This window comes from Ahaetulla prasina, chromosome 9, assembly GCF_028640845.1.
Source record: "Ahaetulla prasina isolate Xishuangbanna chromosome 9, ASM2864084v1, whole genome shotgun sequence".
NCBI lineage: Eukaryota > Metazoa > Chordata > Lepidosauria > Squamata > Colubridae > Ahaetulla > Ahaetulla prasina.
Genome location: NC_080547.1, coordinates 24,859,298 through 24,874,949, shown reverse-complemented (window position 1 = coordinate 24,874,949; position 15,652 = coordinate 24,859,298). Strand labels below are relative to the sequence as shown.

At 40.7% G+C, this 15,652-nt stretch overlaps 1 protein-coding gene across 2 annotated transcripts in view; it reads left to right on the top strand.

The window, feature by feature from the left end:
- The window catches only part of SLC37A2 (solute carrier family 37 member 2), a 43,285-nt gene extending 32,885 nt beyond the window's left edge, over nucleotides 1–10,400 (top strand). The window contains exons 12-19 of one of the 2 annotated variants that reach the window (XM_058194468.1): nucleotides 389–474; nucleotides 837–885; nucleotides 1,107–1,180; nucleotides 2,167–2,245; nucleotides 3,552–3,649; nucleotides 4,651–4,715; nucleotides 7,677–7,724; nucleotides 8,148–10,400. In XM_058194468.1, the coding sequence (XP_058050451.1) occupies nucleotides 389–474; nucleotides 837–885; nucleotides 1,107–1,180; nucleotides 2,167–2,245; nucleotides 3,552–3,649; nucleotides 4,651–4,715; nucleotides 7,677–7,695 (470 nt within the window). In that variant the 3' untranslated portion in view covers nucleotides 7,696–7,724; nucleotides 8,148–10,400. The remainder of the gene's footprint in view (nucleotides 1–388; nucleotides 475–836; nucleotides 886–1,106; nucleotides 1,181–2,166; nucleotides 2,246–3,551; nucleotides 3,650–4,650; nucleotides 4,716–7,676; nucleotides 7,725–8,147) is intronic. The other variant, XM_058194469.1, reaches the window with a different exon arrangement.
- The last annotated feature ends 5,252 nt before the right edge of the window (nucleotides 10,401–15,652 follow it).

The window sequence follows — 15,652 nt, the reverse complement described above, 5'->3', positions numbered from 1 at the left end:
GATTTGCAGATCATGAAGCCTTTGTTTGACTCCAGAGCAACAATCATCAAACTCCTTCCCTGCATTTAAATTTAGATTGCTGAAATGAAAGTAGGGCCACCAAATCTTGGCTGGAAAAATCTGGGTGAACACTAGATGTCAGCCAGCAATTACGCTTTTCTTTGCGTTTCTGCTGCCGCTCCATTTCTGCAGGCAGCTCTGGCAGCTCTAGTGGAAAGTAGCTGAAAGTAGGAAAAGCTGGAATGAGTTTTTGTGTAAGTGGCCTGGGAGCTCAGTTTTGCGCTGGAAAACAAAATTCTGGACTTTAGTGTAGGATCAGCACCTGCCTTCCCACCAGCTCTTAGCTTTGGCATTTTCTACTGTGAAACCATACCTTTTTGTCCTGCAGGGGGCATCGTGGCTGGTCTCATCTCAGACTACACTGGTGGCAGGGCCACCACTTGCTGTGCAATGCTTATCCTGGCAGCTCCCATGGTGAGTATTCCCATATCACCTTTAGGTTCATGGGTTTCTGTATTCTGGGAGTTGAAGTCCACAAGTCTTAAAGCTGCCAAGTTTGGGGAACCCTGCTCTAAACCCCTATTCAACTTTAGGCTTTCTTGATGTTTTGAAGCAAAGTTCCCACAATTGCTTGCCTTTAGCCATGCTGCTTGAAATTCATGGAAAGTTCAGAGAGTCCCAGATATTTTGTGAAGATGGTATTATCAAAAATAACTGGCAATATGAAAAGGGTCTGTTCCCATCACCCGTTTGAGACGGACACTTACGTTCCAAGTTGCTAGTGCATTTTTCTTTATGGCTGAATTCTTACTCGTTGCTTTGCTTTTTGGTTCCAGCTCTTTTTGTACAACTATGTTGGCCAAAATGGACTAGGCACATCCATAGGTAAGAATGCATTACTTTCTCGAGATTTTTGCTACAAATACATGATAACTTCCCAAAAGAAAATCTGGATTGATTCTCACATTACGTTGACCTGGAGACCAATATTTATTGTTTGATCCAGACAGCCCTTTTGTTCATAAACCACCTGTCCTTAGCTGGAAAAGAACCTGGTTAGGTTGTAGAGCTAACATTCCTCTTCTTTCTTTTATCTATTTTTTTAGCGATGCTCATTATCTGTGGTGGCCTTGTCAATGGACCCTATGCTCTCATTACAACTGCGGTGTCAGCTGATTTGGTAAGGATGACCTTTATTCACTTCTACTTTTTGGCTTGCCATCTGAGTCAACACTGGCAACACACAATTTTTAATTCACTCAAGTGCAGTTTTGCAGCCCTGCATGTGTGTGTTGGTGGATTTTTATTTCAGTTTCCCCAGGGTGGGGGGAAGCGATAACTTTGCACAACTGTAATTTAGTGAATTAAAACAGTGGCCAAACCTCACATATGCGTAATGTGTAGTTCACCCCTCATTTGGCATCAAATGTCAAACACCCGGACTCCTGATATACATAGGTATGTGTAAATACCTTGCATCTCCTTTAAAATTTCTGGGCTTGAACAGACTCATTGAAATAAGATTTTACGTGCATAGCACAGTGGTTTATTTATTTGGGCACAGCTAAGACATTTCTTTCCACCCAGTATAAACACGACACCTTGGATCAGTGACTCTCAGGCGAACGGAAATTCTTGGCTTAAAGCAACCCAAAGAAGTTGAAACTTGGAAGGAATTTGACACTTGGAAGAGAGCTGATTCAAAGCAATTCTATTTATCCAGCAGATATTCTGGAAAGGTTTTCTGATTCTCCCATGGGCCAACCCTTCTCCATAGTAACTGTTCATGTAAAAAAAATATATCTGTACTCCTCTTTTTGGCTGAAACGGATAAATATCTAGATGATCTTTATTGCAGCAAAAATTGCAATTGTCAGTAGAAGCTGTAAAAGACAAAACACAGAAAAACAAAGAAATAAATTACACTATTATCAGCCTTAGCAAACTTTTCGCACCCTGAGTCCTTCTTATAGGATTCAGAAGGCATTCCTTTGCCAGTCCTGAAGAGTAAACTAAAGCTGGACAAATCAGGAGGATAAAATGTAAGGTATTTTTGAGCTCTGTGAAATTGCACATGTACCACACACCATAATCTGTTCAAGCACTGTTCAAGTTTTTCCTTTGCATTCGTTTATTCACCATTACTATTATTTTTGTCCACTCCAGGGTACTCATGAAAGTCTTCAGGGAAACGCCAAAGCTCTCTCCACAGTCACAGCCATCATTGATGGAACAGGATCTGTAGGTAAGTAGCCCGATGGCTGCCAATTTAATCCTTGATTGCATTTTAAGAAACTCTGGTTGGGCTTGATAAAAATCTCAGTAAAATTGAGGGTTTTTTCATAACAATGAGAAATGGATAGTACCCCTTTCTAAGAGTCTTTGCATCATACAGGTAGTCCTCGAATTACGACTCAAATTCACAGAACATCAGAACTGGATCATAAGTAGCTTTGGGGCTCTCCATAATAGTCGTTAATCAATCGGTTGTAAGTCAAGGACTACCAGTACCTTGCTAATACAAAATGATCCATTTTGAGTCTAAATCCACTCTTATGAATGGCTGGCACAAAGTCCACATTGTCTGGTCCCAGAACGTTCAAACAGCTGCACATGCAGGGATGTATGTTGACACACAGACTTGCACCTTTTTCTGCAGTTGTGTCTGCATCTGAAAGGACAACATTTTGAACACATTATCTCGTCTAGCTCAGGGGTCTACAAACTTGGCTCTTTTAAGACTTGTGGACTTCAATTCCCAGCAAAACTGGCTGAGGAACTCTGGGAGTTGAAGTCCACAAGTCTTAAAAGAGCCAAGTTTGCAGACCCCTGGTCTAGGTGAAGCTATCAAGTAATTCTCTGCATTAAAAATGGCTCTCATGTTTGGATATCATCCAGAAGATTCCCAAAAGCATTTTGTTGTCCTTTGTGTTGAATTTATATTTATATACCGACAAAGAAATAAAGGGAGTCGGTAAAATATAAATAAATATAAATTGTTGGTAAAATATAAATTCCACACAAAAATAGTTTGTCATGAAAGCGACTGCCTGTGAAGGCTCCTGGACTGGGACTGAAAGGTGAAAGTGGAAGCAGCATATGCTCCATCCCATATTTGGATAGACCAGGTTGCCCTGATAGACTGCTCTCACCAGACAAAACACTTTATTGTCCATCATTTCCTTCAAAACTCTAGCTAAAGTCTTTGTTCCCACCTGGCACTTTATGTTATGGTCTGTAACCACACGCTTGTTACCTAATTTCCCCTTCTTGCCCTCCTTGGGGACGGTTGCTAAGCAAAGATTCCCAAATCTACTATCCTGGAAATTGTGGACCATTTACATCAGGGGTCTCCAACCTTGGCAACTTTAAGACTTGTGGACTTCAACTCCCAGAATTCCTCAGCCAGCAAAGCTGGCTGAGGAATTCTGGGAGTTGGAGTCCACAAGTCTTAAAGTTGCCAAGGTTGGAGACCCCTGATCTACATGACATGAGCTGGACTTTCATTGGGCTCCTCAGTTGCTGATCTTTTGCATGATTTCCATTTTCAGGTGCTGCTCTTGGACCTTTGCTAGCAGGTTTGATCTCCAGCTCTGGATGGGATAATGTCTTCTACATGTTGATTTCAGCCGATATTTTGGCATGCCTGGTAAGTACCTCTTCAGGAACTTTCTGCTCCCACTTAGCAGTCAATTAAATTTGTTTAATTAAATGTCGAATGGCAGAAGGTAAATTCTTCTTCCAATTGCACTTCTTCTTCCAATTGCACTTAAAAAAAATAAATTTATTTATTTATTTATTTTATTTATTTTTATACTTTTATACCGCACCATCTCCCGTAGGACTCAGGGCGGTTCACAGGCATATTAAAAATACAACAATAATAAATAAGCAATTTAAAACCCAATTAAAACAGAATATTATAATAGCCAAATCACTCAAACGGTGAAAACCGGTTAAAACCCATTAAAATTAACTAAAAATATTTTATTCTTAGGCTAGTCCAACTCGCTGAAATAATAAAGTCTTCAGTTCACGCCTGAAGGTCCGGAGGTCAGGGAGTTACCTGGAGGAAGCTCGTTCTGCCGGTGCTGCCACAGAGAAGGCCCTCCCCCTGGGGGTCGCCAACCTACATTGCTTGGTCGACGGCACCCGGAGGAGGCCCGCTCTGTGGGAGCGCACCGGTCGTTGGGAGGCTATCGGCGGCAGAAGGTGGTCTCATAGATATCCCGGTCCTAAGCCATGGAGCGCTTTAAAGATGGTGACCAGAACCTTGAATTGCACCCGGAAGGCTACCGGCAACCAGTGTAGGCCGCGCAGGATGGGTGTTATGTGGGAGCAACGCGGTGCTCCCTCTATCACCCGCGCGGCCGCATTCTGGACTAACTGGAGCCTCCAGGTGCTCTTCAAGGGGAGCCCCATGTAGAGAGCATTGCAATAGTCCAGGCGGGAAGTGACGAGGGCATGAGTGACCTGCATCATGAAATTTGGAAAGAAGCAATTAATAGAAGACAGTGTATTGGTTGGAGGAGCATGAATGCATTATGTTTGTATTAAAATAAACCAGATAAACAAAATCCACTGTAAACTTTTGCTCAGACCTACAAAATTAATGGAAAAATTAATTTTGAGTATGTCTTCTGCTTTCAGCTCCTTTCACGAGTGGTATTCAAAGAAATTCGAGACTGGTGTGGCTGCTATACAAGAAAAAGAGGGTAAGTGTTTTAAAAAGCTATATTCCAGATGTTGATAACCTGTGTTCCAATGCTTTGGAAAAGTTCCAGTACAAAATTCCCTAGATTTTCAACGTTATAAATCTCATTTGCTTTCTGAATTCATGGACACCTAATCCTAACCCTCTAGAAAAATAGAATAGAATAGAATAGAATAGAATAGAATAGAATAGAATAGAATAGAATAGAATTTTTTACTGGCCAAATGTGATTGGACACACAAGGAATTTGTCTTGGTGCATAGGCTCTCAGTGTACATAAAAAGACAAGATACATTCGTCAAGAATCGTAAGGTACAACACTTAATGATAGTTATAGGGTACACGTAAACAATCAGGAAACAATATCAATATAATATCAATATAGCCAGGAGATAAACAAAAATCTCCCTCTCCAAACCTGTAATGTCCCCTTAATTTATACCATCTGTCCGTGATGGCGAACCTATGGCATGTGTGCCAGAGGTGGCATGCAGCGCCCTCTCTGTGGGCACACGAGCCATGGCCCCACCATGCATGTGCGTGTGCCTCCCGCCTGCCAGCTGGTCTTCGGGTCTCTGCCACACATGTGTGGGGGGTGGGGCGCTTGCACAGGGTCGCACGCTTATCACATTTTCGGGGTTTGGGTGTGTATGTGCACGCTTTGGGCACTTGGTCCGGAAAAGGTTAGCCATCACTGCCATATGTTGTTATAGCTTTTGTTTGACATTAATTCATCAGTAATGTTGGATACAAAATAACTTGTGTGCATATATTCACTATTTCTCTCTTCCTACTTAATGGAGAAAAGAATGTGCAAATCTCAAGTATATGATTCCTTGCCGCGTTAATTTTCCTTCTGTTTTGTGGCATCTCTGAGTTCAGTGCAGTTGTGGAACTTCTGTGAGTAAAATATGCTTCTGGTGGCCTATTTATATTTTTAAAATTACAAATGCCAGGAAGATTTGAGAAGTTCTGGCCTTTGGAGTGCTGAACTAAATGAGGAAGGTATTTGGCCAGTTATAAAGCAACATTCAGAGAAAGCCATGGCCAACTCTGAAATAACATGCACGTTTGATAGTAGATTCACACACACACACACATACACACACACAATGTAGTGATGTCAGATATGCTACTGTATTTTCAACACAAGCTTGAACATGTTGAATTCAGCATAGAACTCACTTGAGTAGGTCACAATTTTCTGGCTGTTTGTTTTGCTAAACTTATCACTCCAAACTTGCTGCTCAACAGCTTCATTTCCCTTAAATTCTAAACAGTTTGGGGATGAATGTTAAAAGTCCAGTGGTTGGGAGGCAAGAATTTGGGGAAGTGTACTCTAAACCAGGGGTCTCCAACCTTGGCAACTTTAAGCCTGGAGGACTTCAACTCCCAGAATTCTGGGAGTTGAAGTCCTCCAGGCTTAAAGTTGCCAAGATTGGAGACCCCTGCTCTAAACTATGCTTATTCAGAGGAGGTGGTCTCCTTTTTTACTAGAGCCCCTTAATTAGTTCACCCAGAAATAAATTAATGAATTCAATGAATTTCCACTTGAGGAAACGTCACATAAGACATCTCAGGAAATAATTAGCATTACTGCAGACTTGACTTTGTCTGAACAATCATCAGTGTTCCATTATTATGCTTTGTGTGCTAACAAATCACCTATCAAATAATGTTGATTGTTTATTGTCTAGGTGCACAATTGAGACGAATAAATTGAGTAATTTAAAGCACTGGTTCTCAACTTTGAACCTCCCAAGAAAGACATGGGCCACCTTTATGGAAGACACTGTCCTAATTGGATTAGATATTTAGACATGGCCAACTTAATTATCAAACTTCCCAATCATGTACTATAGATATTCCATTCTTGCAGGGCCTTCGCTTTTAATATTATTTTCCATCTAAGGAACACTAAGGAACTTCAAAAGCCTTCCACATCTTACTAGGTGCATCTGAGGCTCAATATCCTAATCTCTTAATCTTGTTAACATTCAGGGTTCAAGCCAGACCACCAAGTGTTTTCCATTCTAGTCCTGTTCCCTATTTTTCCTTAATAATCTGTGGTTACCAGGCATATTTTGAGGTCCAGAGCAGTGGTGGGTTTCTACCGGTTCGCCCTGGTTCGGACAAACTGGTAGCAGCAGCAGCAGCAGGAGGCTCCGCCCATCTGCCTGGACGTCATCAAATACAAACTGCGCATGCGCAGACATGCACGAGCAAACCAATAGCAAAGGAACCCCCACCCCTGTTCCGGAGGTGGACTGCAAGTCCCTTGTAAAGGGGAAAAAATGAAGAAAAGGAAAAATGAGACTTTTCCAAAATTAGGATCATTCCTTCTTACTCATCAGTGACCTTGATTTGGCTCATGTTTCTTTCTTTCTTTCTTATATTTTTATACTGCCTGGTTAAAAAAAAAACACCACATAGCAGTTCCCATCACACTTCTGTCAGCACTCGTTCTCCGAGTCTGTTATTAGAAACAGTGATGGCATATTGTCCTCCCGTCTTTTTCCAACTGACTTTTGTCCTCAGTCTAGGAGCATCTGATTTAAAGCTACTCCTTAAATCAGGGCATAACTTACTAAGCAGGGCCCGTTTAGTAAGTTATGCCCTGATTTAAAGGGTAGCTTTAAGTTTTAAGAAGGTTTTAAGTTAATCCACAAGCAAGGCACCACCAAAAGAAAGACCCTGTCTTTGAGGTCTCTTGCCTAAGAAAGCCAACAGGTGCAGCTCAAGATCTCTGGCAAACAGGCAAGTTCCTATAAGATGTTGCTTGGTTGAATGTGCCCAGGAGAGACAACGATCAATGGGAGTTGCCCTTTGCTGGAAACAGTTAGCACAAGCATTGAGAACCACTACTTTACAAGGAAAGAACCCTGCTGAATATCTTCTGCATATGTTTTTCCATTTTGCTCCAAGATACTTGGGTCCATTTTTATGTTAATTATATTTGCAGGTCAATCACCATTTTTTGAACAGTTATGCTCTGGGGCCATAAATCCCGGTAAGTCTGTTTCAAGCCCCTGGTGTACCTTGATAGGTCTCTTGGCTTTTGGTGTCTTTGGTTCCAATCATTAAAGATGTTCTTGATCTTCTACACCTTCATGGAATCTTTTTTCTTGAGTATCTGGTGGTGGAGAAAAATCAAAATATCTGAGAAAGAGCCTTACACAATGATTAGAGTTCTTGGGCTTTCTGCACTCTTTCCTTGATAAAGGAAGAACTGAACCGCAAGCTTCTGATATCTTCTTTTCCTGCCTTTTAAACACTAAGCCTAAAATGCAGGTGTGACTCTTGAATAGGATGTGTGAGTGGCATTGTTTGGCCTTGGTTGGGATCCTGAGAGGTTCTCCCCAGGTCTTTTTCACATAACATTGAACCATCTGAGCTGATGACATTTCTAATTGTATCCTCTTGTGTGTTGCAGCTTTAAGGAATTCTGATGTGGCCTGCCTGGCCATAGGAGTCCACCGAGGCAAGAAGAAACAGCATTGCCAAGAGGGTCGGTTTGTTGCCACCCACCCACGCATGTGGGACAAATTAATGACGCTCCAATGTGCTCCAGAGACAAAACTCGCCTACAAAAAAGCTAGCCAGGTCAATCACTGGCTTCACCTTCGGTTTTTTAAAATGATTGACAGTGGAAAGCAGGGGAAAAAATACAAGAGAAAAAGAATGAGCATATTTGGGATCCAGTTGGAGTCCCCGGACATTTGTTTTTCTATCCGTTGCCAGATGCATTCCATTTTGTTTTTACTATTAAAACCAGAGAACCAGTTCTTCAGCTGGGGGAGGAAAAAGCTTCGGTCCTCTTGTAATTGCTGCTTCTTCCACGGTCCAATTTTTCATTTCTGGAGATGTTTTTATTTTATGCAAAACCACTGCCAAGTGTGTTTAATTTGAATTACAAGAACAACCCAGGGAAAAGAGGTTTCCTCTTATAGCCAAACACTTTTTTTTTTACTAAAAGTTGTATGTTAATGATAGCTATTTCTACTACAAGGACATGAAGCTCAATGTAAAATAATACCACCAGCAGAGGCTGTCACAGGGTGACCTCAGAATGGTACTAATAAACCATCCTTAAATTCAGAAAGCAAAACTTGTGTTGTAGAGGTGAATAACCTTTGGGAGGAAAAGGCTAGTGAGTTTCAGAAAATGAGACACGGCAAGCATTTTGTTGTTGTTGTTGAACCTGCAAATTTAAGGGACATCTCGGAAGAAGGAAACAACAAGCCACTTCCACAACTCTGTCAGAAGATCAAATCATCCCATTGTCTATTCCTACTTTATGTCTCCCATAATCCTTAAAATACCTTCAACTGGAAAGCCAATGTGAGGCTAATGCAAAGATTTATTCTTACTGAAAGGAGGCTCCTCTAGAAGAAATGTTCAATATTCTAACCTCCCCTGCTTGTAATTGGTCGGTTGCAATTGGTCAAGTGTGATCAAGACTTCTTGGACCAACTGGATCTAATTTGGACAGACAGGAATGAAAACAACCCATCTTCATTGAGCCAGACTTGAGACTTTATGCATCTAATCTCTTTTTTCATATCTCGCACCAACATAAGAGAGCTGCTGCTCTTGATGCAGGCAACATGGCCAGCGTGTATTTTGCTGTAAGCTCTGTTTACCCCAGTTGTCTGAGGGCAAATAGCTACAGTGGATGTCAAAGTATTCACATTGGATGTTTGAAAGAATAGTCAGATCAGCAGAATGGGGCTTTCATGCTGATCTGGGATATAGCACATTCCTCTAGGGATGTGTTTGAGTTTGTTGAAGGTGGCCTCCAGGGTAAAACACCTCTCTTCAGATCATCCATTGCACAGAGATTCCTTAAGAGTTAGGTGTGAAAGAATGCAAGGTTTAGGTCTCTGCGGAGCCCTCCATTCTGCTTTTGTCATCTAATGTTATGGAAAAGATGCTAGTGGAATTCTCCTAGGGAATTAATACAGGGTGCTTTCATTTAACTCAGTTATCAGTTGGCCAGGGATGTGTTTTGTCTTTCATTAAGTTCAGTCATTGTATTTTCAGTGGACTGCAGTGGACTTTAAATGGTTCAGGGAACCACTTAAAGAAAGAGATGCAATAGAAACTGCAGTCCACTTTCTATTGCATCTCTTTCTTTAAGTGGTTCCCTCCAGCTCTCTGATTTATCTCAAATCACAGCGGAAGACCACATGAAGGGAATTTCATCCTCCCCTCCAAATTAGGATCCCCCCCTCCCCCAGATTAGTGAAGTCAACCAAGGAAGCTGCAGAGGGATCAAAAGAGCAGTCAGTGTCTGTTAAGTTCAGAAGAGAGTAAGTTAAACAGTGCCAAGTCAAATTGGAAAGTATTTCAGCCAAATAAGAAATATCATGAACTCCACTAGCAAAAGTTTATGTCATAACAATTCTTTTAGGCTTTAGATCAGAGGTATCCAACCTTAGCAACTTTAAGACCTGTGAACTTCAACTCCCAGAATTATCCAGCCGGCTATGGAAGAATTTTGGGAATTGAAGTCCACAAGTCTTAAAGTTGCCAAGATTGGACACCCCTGTTTTAGATTAATACGAAGCTCTGGATAGTTTTTGTAATGTATACCATCTTGTATGTAGAAGAATTTGCTAGTGATGAAATCTTGTGATGTATTAATTCCATTCGTGTAACAAGTAAAGATTCACCATGAATTTTATTTATACTGTAGCCTACTTTGTTCAGGTTTGTGGAGGTATGAGACTAATGGCCAAGTCTCAAGTAGGTCAGACTCATTCCTTACCTTGTCTGTGTACTTTTAATCTCAGTGGTCTGATTCATAGATCATACCAAGTGTGTCATTGGTTTGGTTTGGGTATAGCATTTTAAGTGAATTCTGTAGTTGCTTCAGAAGCCATGGTTAAACAAACAGTGGCTTATTGGGACTAATACTGTAGCCATCTCAGCTGCTTGATTTTTACAGTGAATAGTTCCAGCCATCATTGATAACATGATAATAGTGAATTGTAAACAGTCCCTAGACTTGCCTCTGAGTTATCTAACCACGCTTCTCTCTTTTTGTTCTGGATGTCTGTTTCGCTCCTTAAATACCATCGGATATCCCCTGTGGATATCTTTGTTATGCATTATATACATTTTATAAGAGAAGGTTTCTTTAAAGGAGAGTTGGAATACTCTAGCTGAAGTGCCGTTTATATGATGGATTCCACCCCATCAGGGTGAATCTAAGTATAAATAACAGATTAACCGAGTTGGAAGAGACCTTGTAGGTCATCTAGTCCAACTCCCGCCCAAACAGGAGACTCTACACCATTTTTGACAGATGGCAGTCCAGTCTCTTCTTGAAAGTTTTCCATGATGAAGCTCCTACAACTTCTGAAGGCAATTTCTGTTCCATCAGTTGATTGTTCTGTCAGAAAATTTTTCCTTATTTCTGGTATTCTGCCCATCAATCTACAGTGAAGAGTGTAGTCCACAAGGCATTTAGGGCCACATAGACCAAGTAGCCCCAATTTCTAGAGTGACTGAAAAAGTGGGCCAGGAAGAAATTAGCATTTGATGTTTGCTTCTGATGAAGTCCAGCACAACAACTGTTAGTAATTAGAACGTAACACATGAATAATATCCAAACAAGAGCTATATCCTTGTGTACAATTTTTAAGGTATTACATGGACTGAAAATTAATCAAACTTTTCCAGGCCTTCTTTACCTAAAAGAACCGAAATGTTTATGAGACGTTTTGTTAGAACTGAGATTGCAATCAAACCCAACAGCTCTCCACTGTTATTATTAAAGACGATAGGTACCAAATATAGTGTTTATGCACAGTACAAACGTACAGCATAATTGAATTCACCTCCTTGGAGTTTAGCACACAGAGGAACAATTGTTCTTGGTGTGGTTTTATTAAGCCCGATTCCACCAGTAAAGACTAGGAGGTGGAGATGGAAGAAGAGGGTCACACAGGTTTATACTGTTAAGATGTAATTTATTTGAAGCAAATCTGCTAAACAGAAAATGGGCCATTGGACTTCTCTCGTATCTGAGAAAAAACCGGGGCAGAAAAACCCCAGTGTGTTATATTTGTGTTATATTCCCACCAGCTTCTGGTTCAAAAAGAGTGTGCTAAGAACCTTTTGGAGGTGAAGGATCCTTCCAAATTTTGACCCAGGAGAATTTAAAAAATAAAAAATAAAAAGTGAGGGTGGTCAGCATCATCCCATCCTCACTTTTGCCTGTTTGTCTACTTCCACCTTCAAAATAAATAACCGATAAGTAAATCTATCAATTAAGATCCTTCAATATCTCAGGGCAATACTGAACACTCTGGACAATCAATCAAATCATTCCTGTTCAGACTCCAGGTCTTACAAATTGCAGTACATCATCACAAGGAAAAGAAATTGAGAAAATGGATATTGGATTGATGGTTCTAACTAAACTCACTAGGTGGCACTGCTGTTACGAGAACAATCATAAGAGTTTAGGTTGACCTTCCAGGATTGTCAAGTTAAATGTATTTCCAAGTAACAAACATCTGGGGAAAAAATTGCACAGCAATTCATTATACATTGGGTGAAGTTTCCTTTTGTCTTTTTCAAATTTACTGTGAATTAATTGCATTGTGTGACCCCCAAATCCTAGCCTTACAAAAGACCGCATAACATTTAAAATTGTCCATTTTCCTTGCACTAAAAATACTTTTCTTAAATGTTGATCGAATTCCATATTCTTTTCACCTTCATGAGATAATGCCAAAAATAGTAATCTTTCTTGAAAGAAGACTGACCCCTGGATCATTCATGATTGGCCTTGTCTTCACCTCTTCCATCTCTGCAATTTGTTATTTTATTCCTTCCCTTTTCAGTTATAAATTGGTGGTTCCTACAAGATATGCAGATCAATGACAATTTTACAGAGATGCTTAACAAGCAATGAAATAAAGCTGCAGAAACAACTGATTCACAAAACAGGTTCATTTCCTAACAAACAGGAAGCAGCAGGTGAAGCTAAGCAAGATCACATCAAATACCTGTACAATTAGCACAGGGGCCCCCCAAGGCTGTGTGCTCTCCCCACTTCTCTCTGTATACCAATGACTGCTTCTCTCTGTATACCAATGACTGCATCTCCAATGATCCATCTGTTAAGCTACTGAAGTTCGCAGATGACACAACAGTGATTGGTCTCATTCGAGACTGACGAATCCGCATATAGACGAGAGGTCGAACGACTAGCCTTGTGGTGCAACCAAAACAATCTGGAACTGAACACACTCAAAACCGTAGAAATGGTGGTAGACTTTAGGAAAAACCCTTCCATACTTCCACCTCTCACAATACTTGACAACACAGTATCAACAGTAGAAACCTTCAAATTTCTGGGTTCTATCATATCGCAAGATCTCAAATGGACAGCTAACATCAAAAACATCATTAAAAAAGGACAACAAAGAATGTTCTTTCTGCGCCAACTCAGTAAGCTCAAACTGCCCAAGGAGCTGCTGATCCAATTCTACAGAGGAATTATTGAGTCTGTCATTTGCACCTCTATAACTGTCTGGTTCGGTTCTGCAACCCAACAAGAAAACACAGACTTCAGAGGATAATTAGAACTGCAGAAAAATAATTGCTACCAACCTGCCTTCCATTGAGGACCTGTATACTGCACGAATCAAGAAGAGGGCCGTGAAAATATTTGCAGATCCCTCGCATCCTGGACATAAACTGTTTCAACTCCTACCCTCAAAAAGACGCTATAGAGCACTGCACACCAGAACAACTAGACACAAGAACAGTTTTTTCCCGAAGGCCATCACTCTGCTAAACAAATAATTCCCTCAACACTGTCAGACTATTTACTGAATCTGCACTACTATTAATCGTTTCATAGTTCCCATCACCAATCTCTTTCCACTTATGACTGTATGACTATAACTTGTTGCTGGCAATCCTCATGATTTATATTGATATATTGATCATCAATTGTGTTGTAAATGTTGTACCTTAAGGAACGTATCTTTTCTTTTATGTACACTGAGAGCATATGCACCAAGACAAATTCCTTGTGTGTCCAATCACACTTGGCCAATAAAAAATAAATAAAAAATTCTATTTTGATCCTCCGCACACAGACACTAAGCACACAAATGCATAATTTATTGTCCTGCAGAGAAATCATTCAAAACAGATATGTTTAAAGAAAATTATTATGCCAGCTGACAAAAATCGAGGATATTAGCAATGAAAATTCTGAAAACTTAAAACAGAATGTGACAGTTGTCCAAAAATTCACCTTTTTTTGCAGAAATTTTCTGTAGGAAAATTTTCTCCACCCAGACTTTTCATTGCTCCCTTCAGATATGACCAAATGAAAAAGTGGAGGAAGTGGAAGTGTCCATGGATAAACGGCTTGTAGAATGACCTGCATGCAGAGTTGCTTCTATCTGGTTTCTTTCAGCATATGAGGAAGTCTCCTGGATTTTTTACATCCTTTCTTGCCTCTTGCTTTCTGCTGGGTGTTAACATCTTTGTAGCTCAGTTGTTTAGCTGAGTTTGTAATTTTAATCTAGTGAGCACAGATGCAAAATGGATTTTTTTAAAAAAAGCTCCCTCATTAGAACTCGGGAAAACTGGAGGATACCCCAAAATTTGTAAAAGAACAGACTTCAGAGGAAGCAAAGTCTAAATGGGGGCCCCACAGTAGACTATTGAGGATCCAGCATCGTGATTTATCCCCTGCCTCTTAAGAACAGATTGGACCACCATTTGCCAGAAATGGTATAGGGTTTCCTGCTTCGGCAGTGGGGTTGGGCTAGCCCAGGGGTCTCCAACCTTGGTCCCTTTAAGACTTGTGGACTTCAACTCCCAGAGTCCCTCAGCCAGCAAAGCGGGCTGAGGAACTCTGGGAGTTGAAGTCCATAAGTCTTAAAGGGACCAAGGTTGGAGACCCCTGGGCTAGAAGACCTCCAAGGCCCCTCCCAACTCCGTTAGACTGTTTGCGTCATTCCACCTATTTATTTCAGTTGGACTGCAGAACACCAATGATACTGAAATAACCGAAGCTATAAAGCCTGCTTACATGGATTCACACCTACTGCCAAAGATACACTGGGAGAACAGATTGCCGACTAATTCCAAAGGAGGAGACATGCTGTTATAGCACATGCAAGAAAGAGTAACGTGGCCTTTTAATAGAAAGTACCTGTTGCATTTTTAGGCTAGAGCTCAATTTATCAGGTACAGAGAAGGGAAAATAGATTTAATGGTGATGTCCCGGAACTATAAAACAGCACAATCGTACATTTTTATGCAAAACAAAAATGATGCAGCTTACAGTGATCACTCTTTTATCATTATTCCTTAAGCTTTCTATGTTCTTTAAAACATCCAAAGAGAAATAGAATATCCCAGTTCCTAAACTCATCCGAACTATATATAGGGAGTCCTCAACTTACAACTACAGTTGAGCCTAAGATTTCTGTTGTTACGTGAGACATTTGTTAAGTGAGTTTTGCCCCATTATACGACCTTTCCTGTCATGGTTGTTAAGTGAATCGTCACAGTTGATAAGTTAGTAACCCGGTTGTTAAGTGAATCTGGCTTCCCCACTGGCTTTTGCTTGTCAAAAGGTTGGAAAAGGGGATCGTGTGACCTTGGGACACAGCAATGGTCATAAGTATGAGTTAGTTGCCAGGCATCTGAATTTTGATCACCTGATCATGGGGATGCTACAAAGGTTGTAAGTGTGAAAGACGGTCATAAGTCACTTGTTTCAGTGCTGTTGTAACTTTGAACGGTCACTAATGAACCATTGTTAAGGTGAGGACTGCCTGTAGAATCAAACTTGTTGAACCATTTTGTATCATCTCTTGAACCTGGACGTGCCCTTATCTCTGTGGGTTACACAATTCACATGACAGACATTTTTCTGAAAAAAATCCTGCTTGG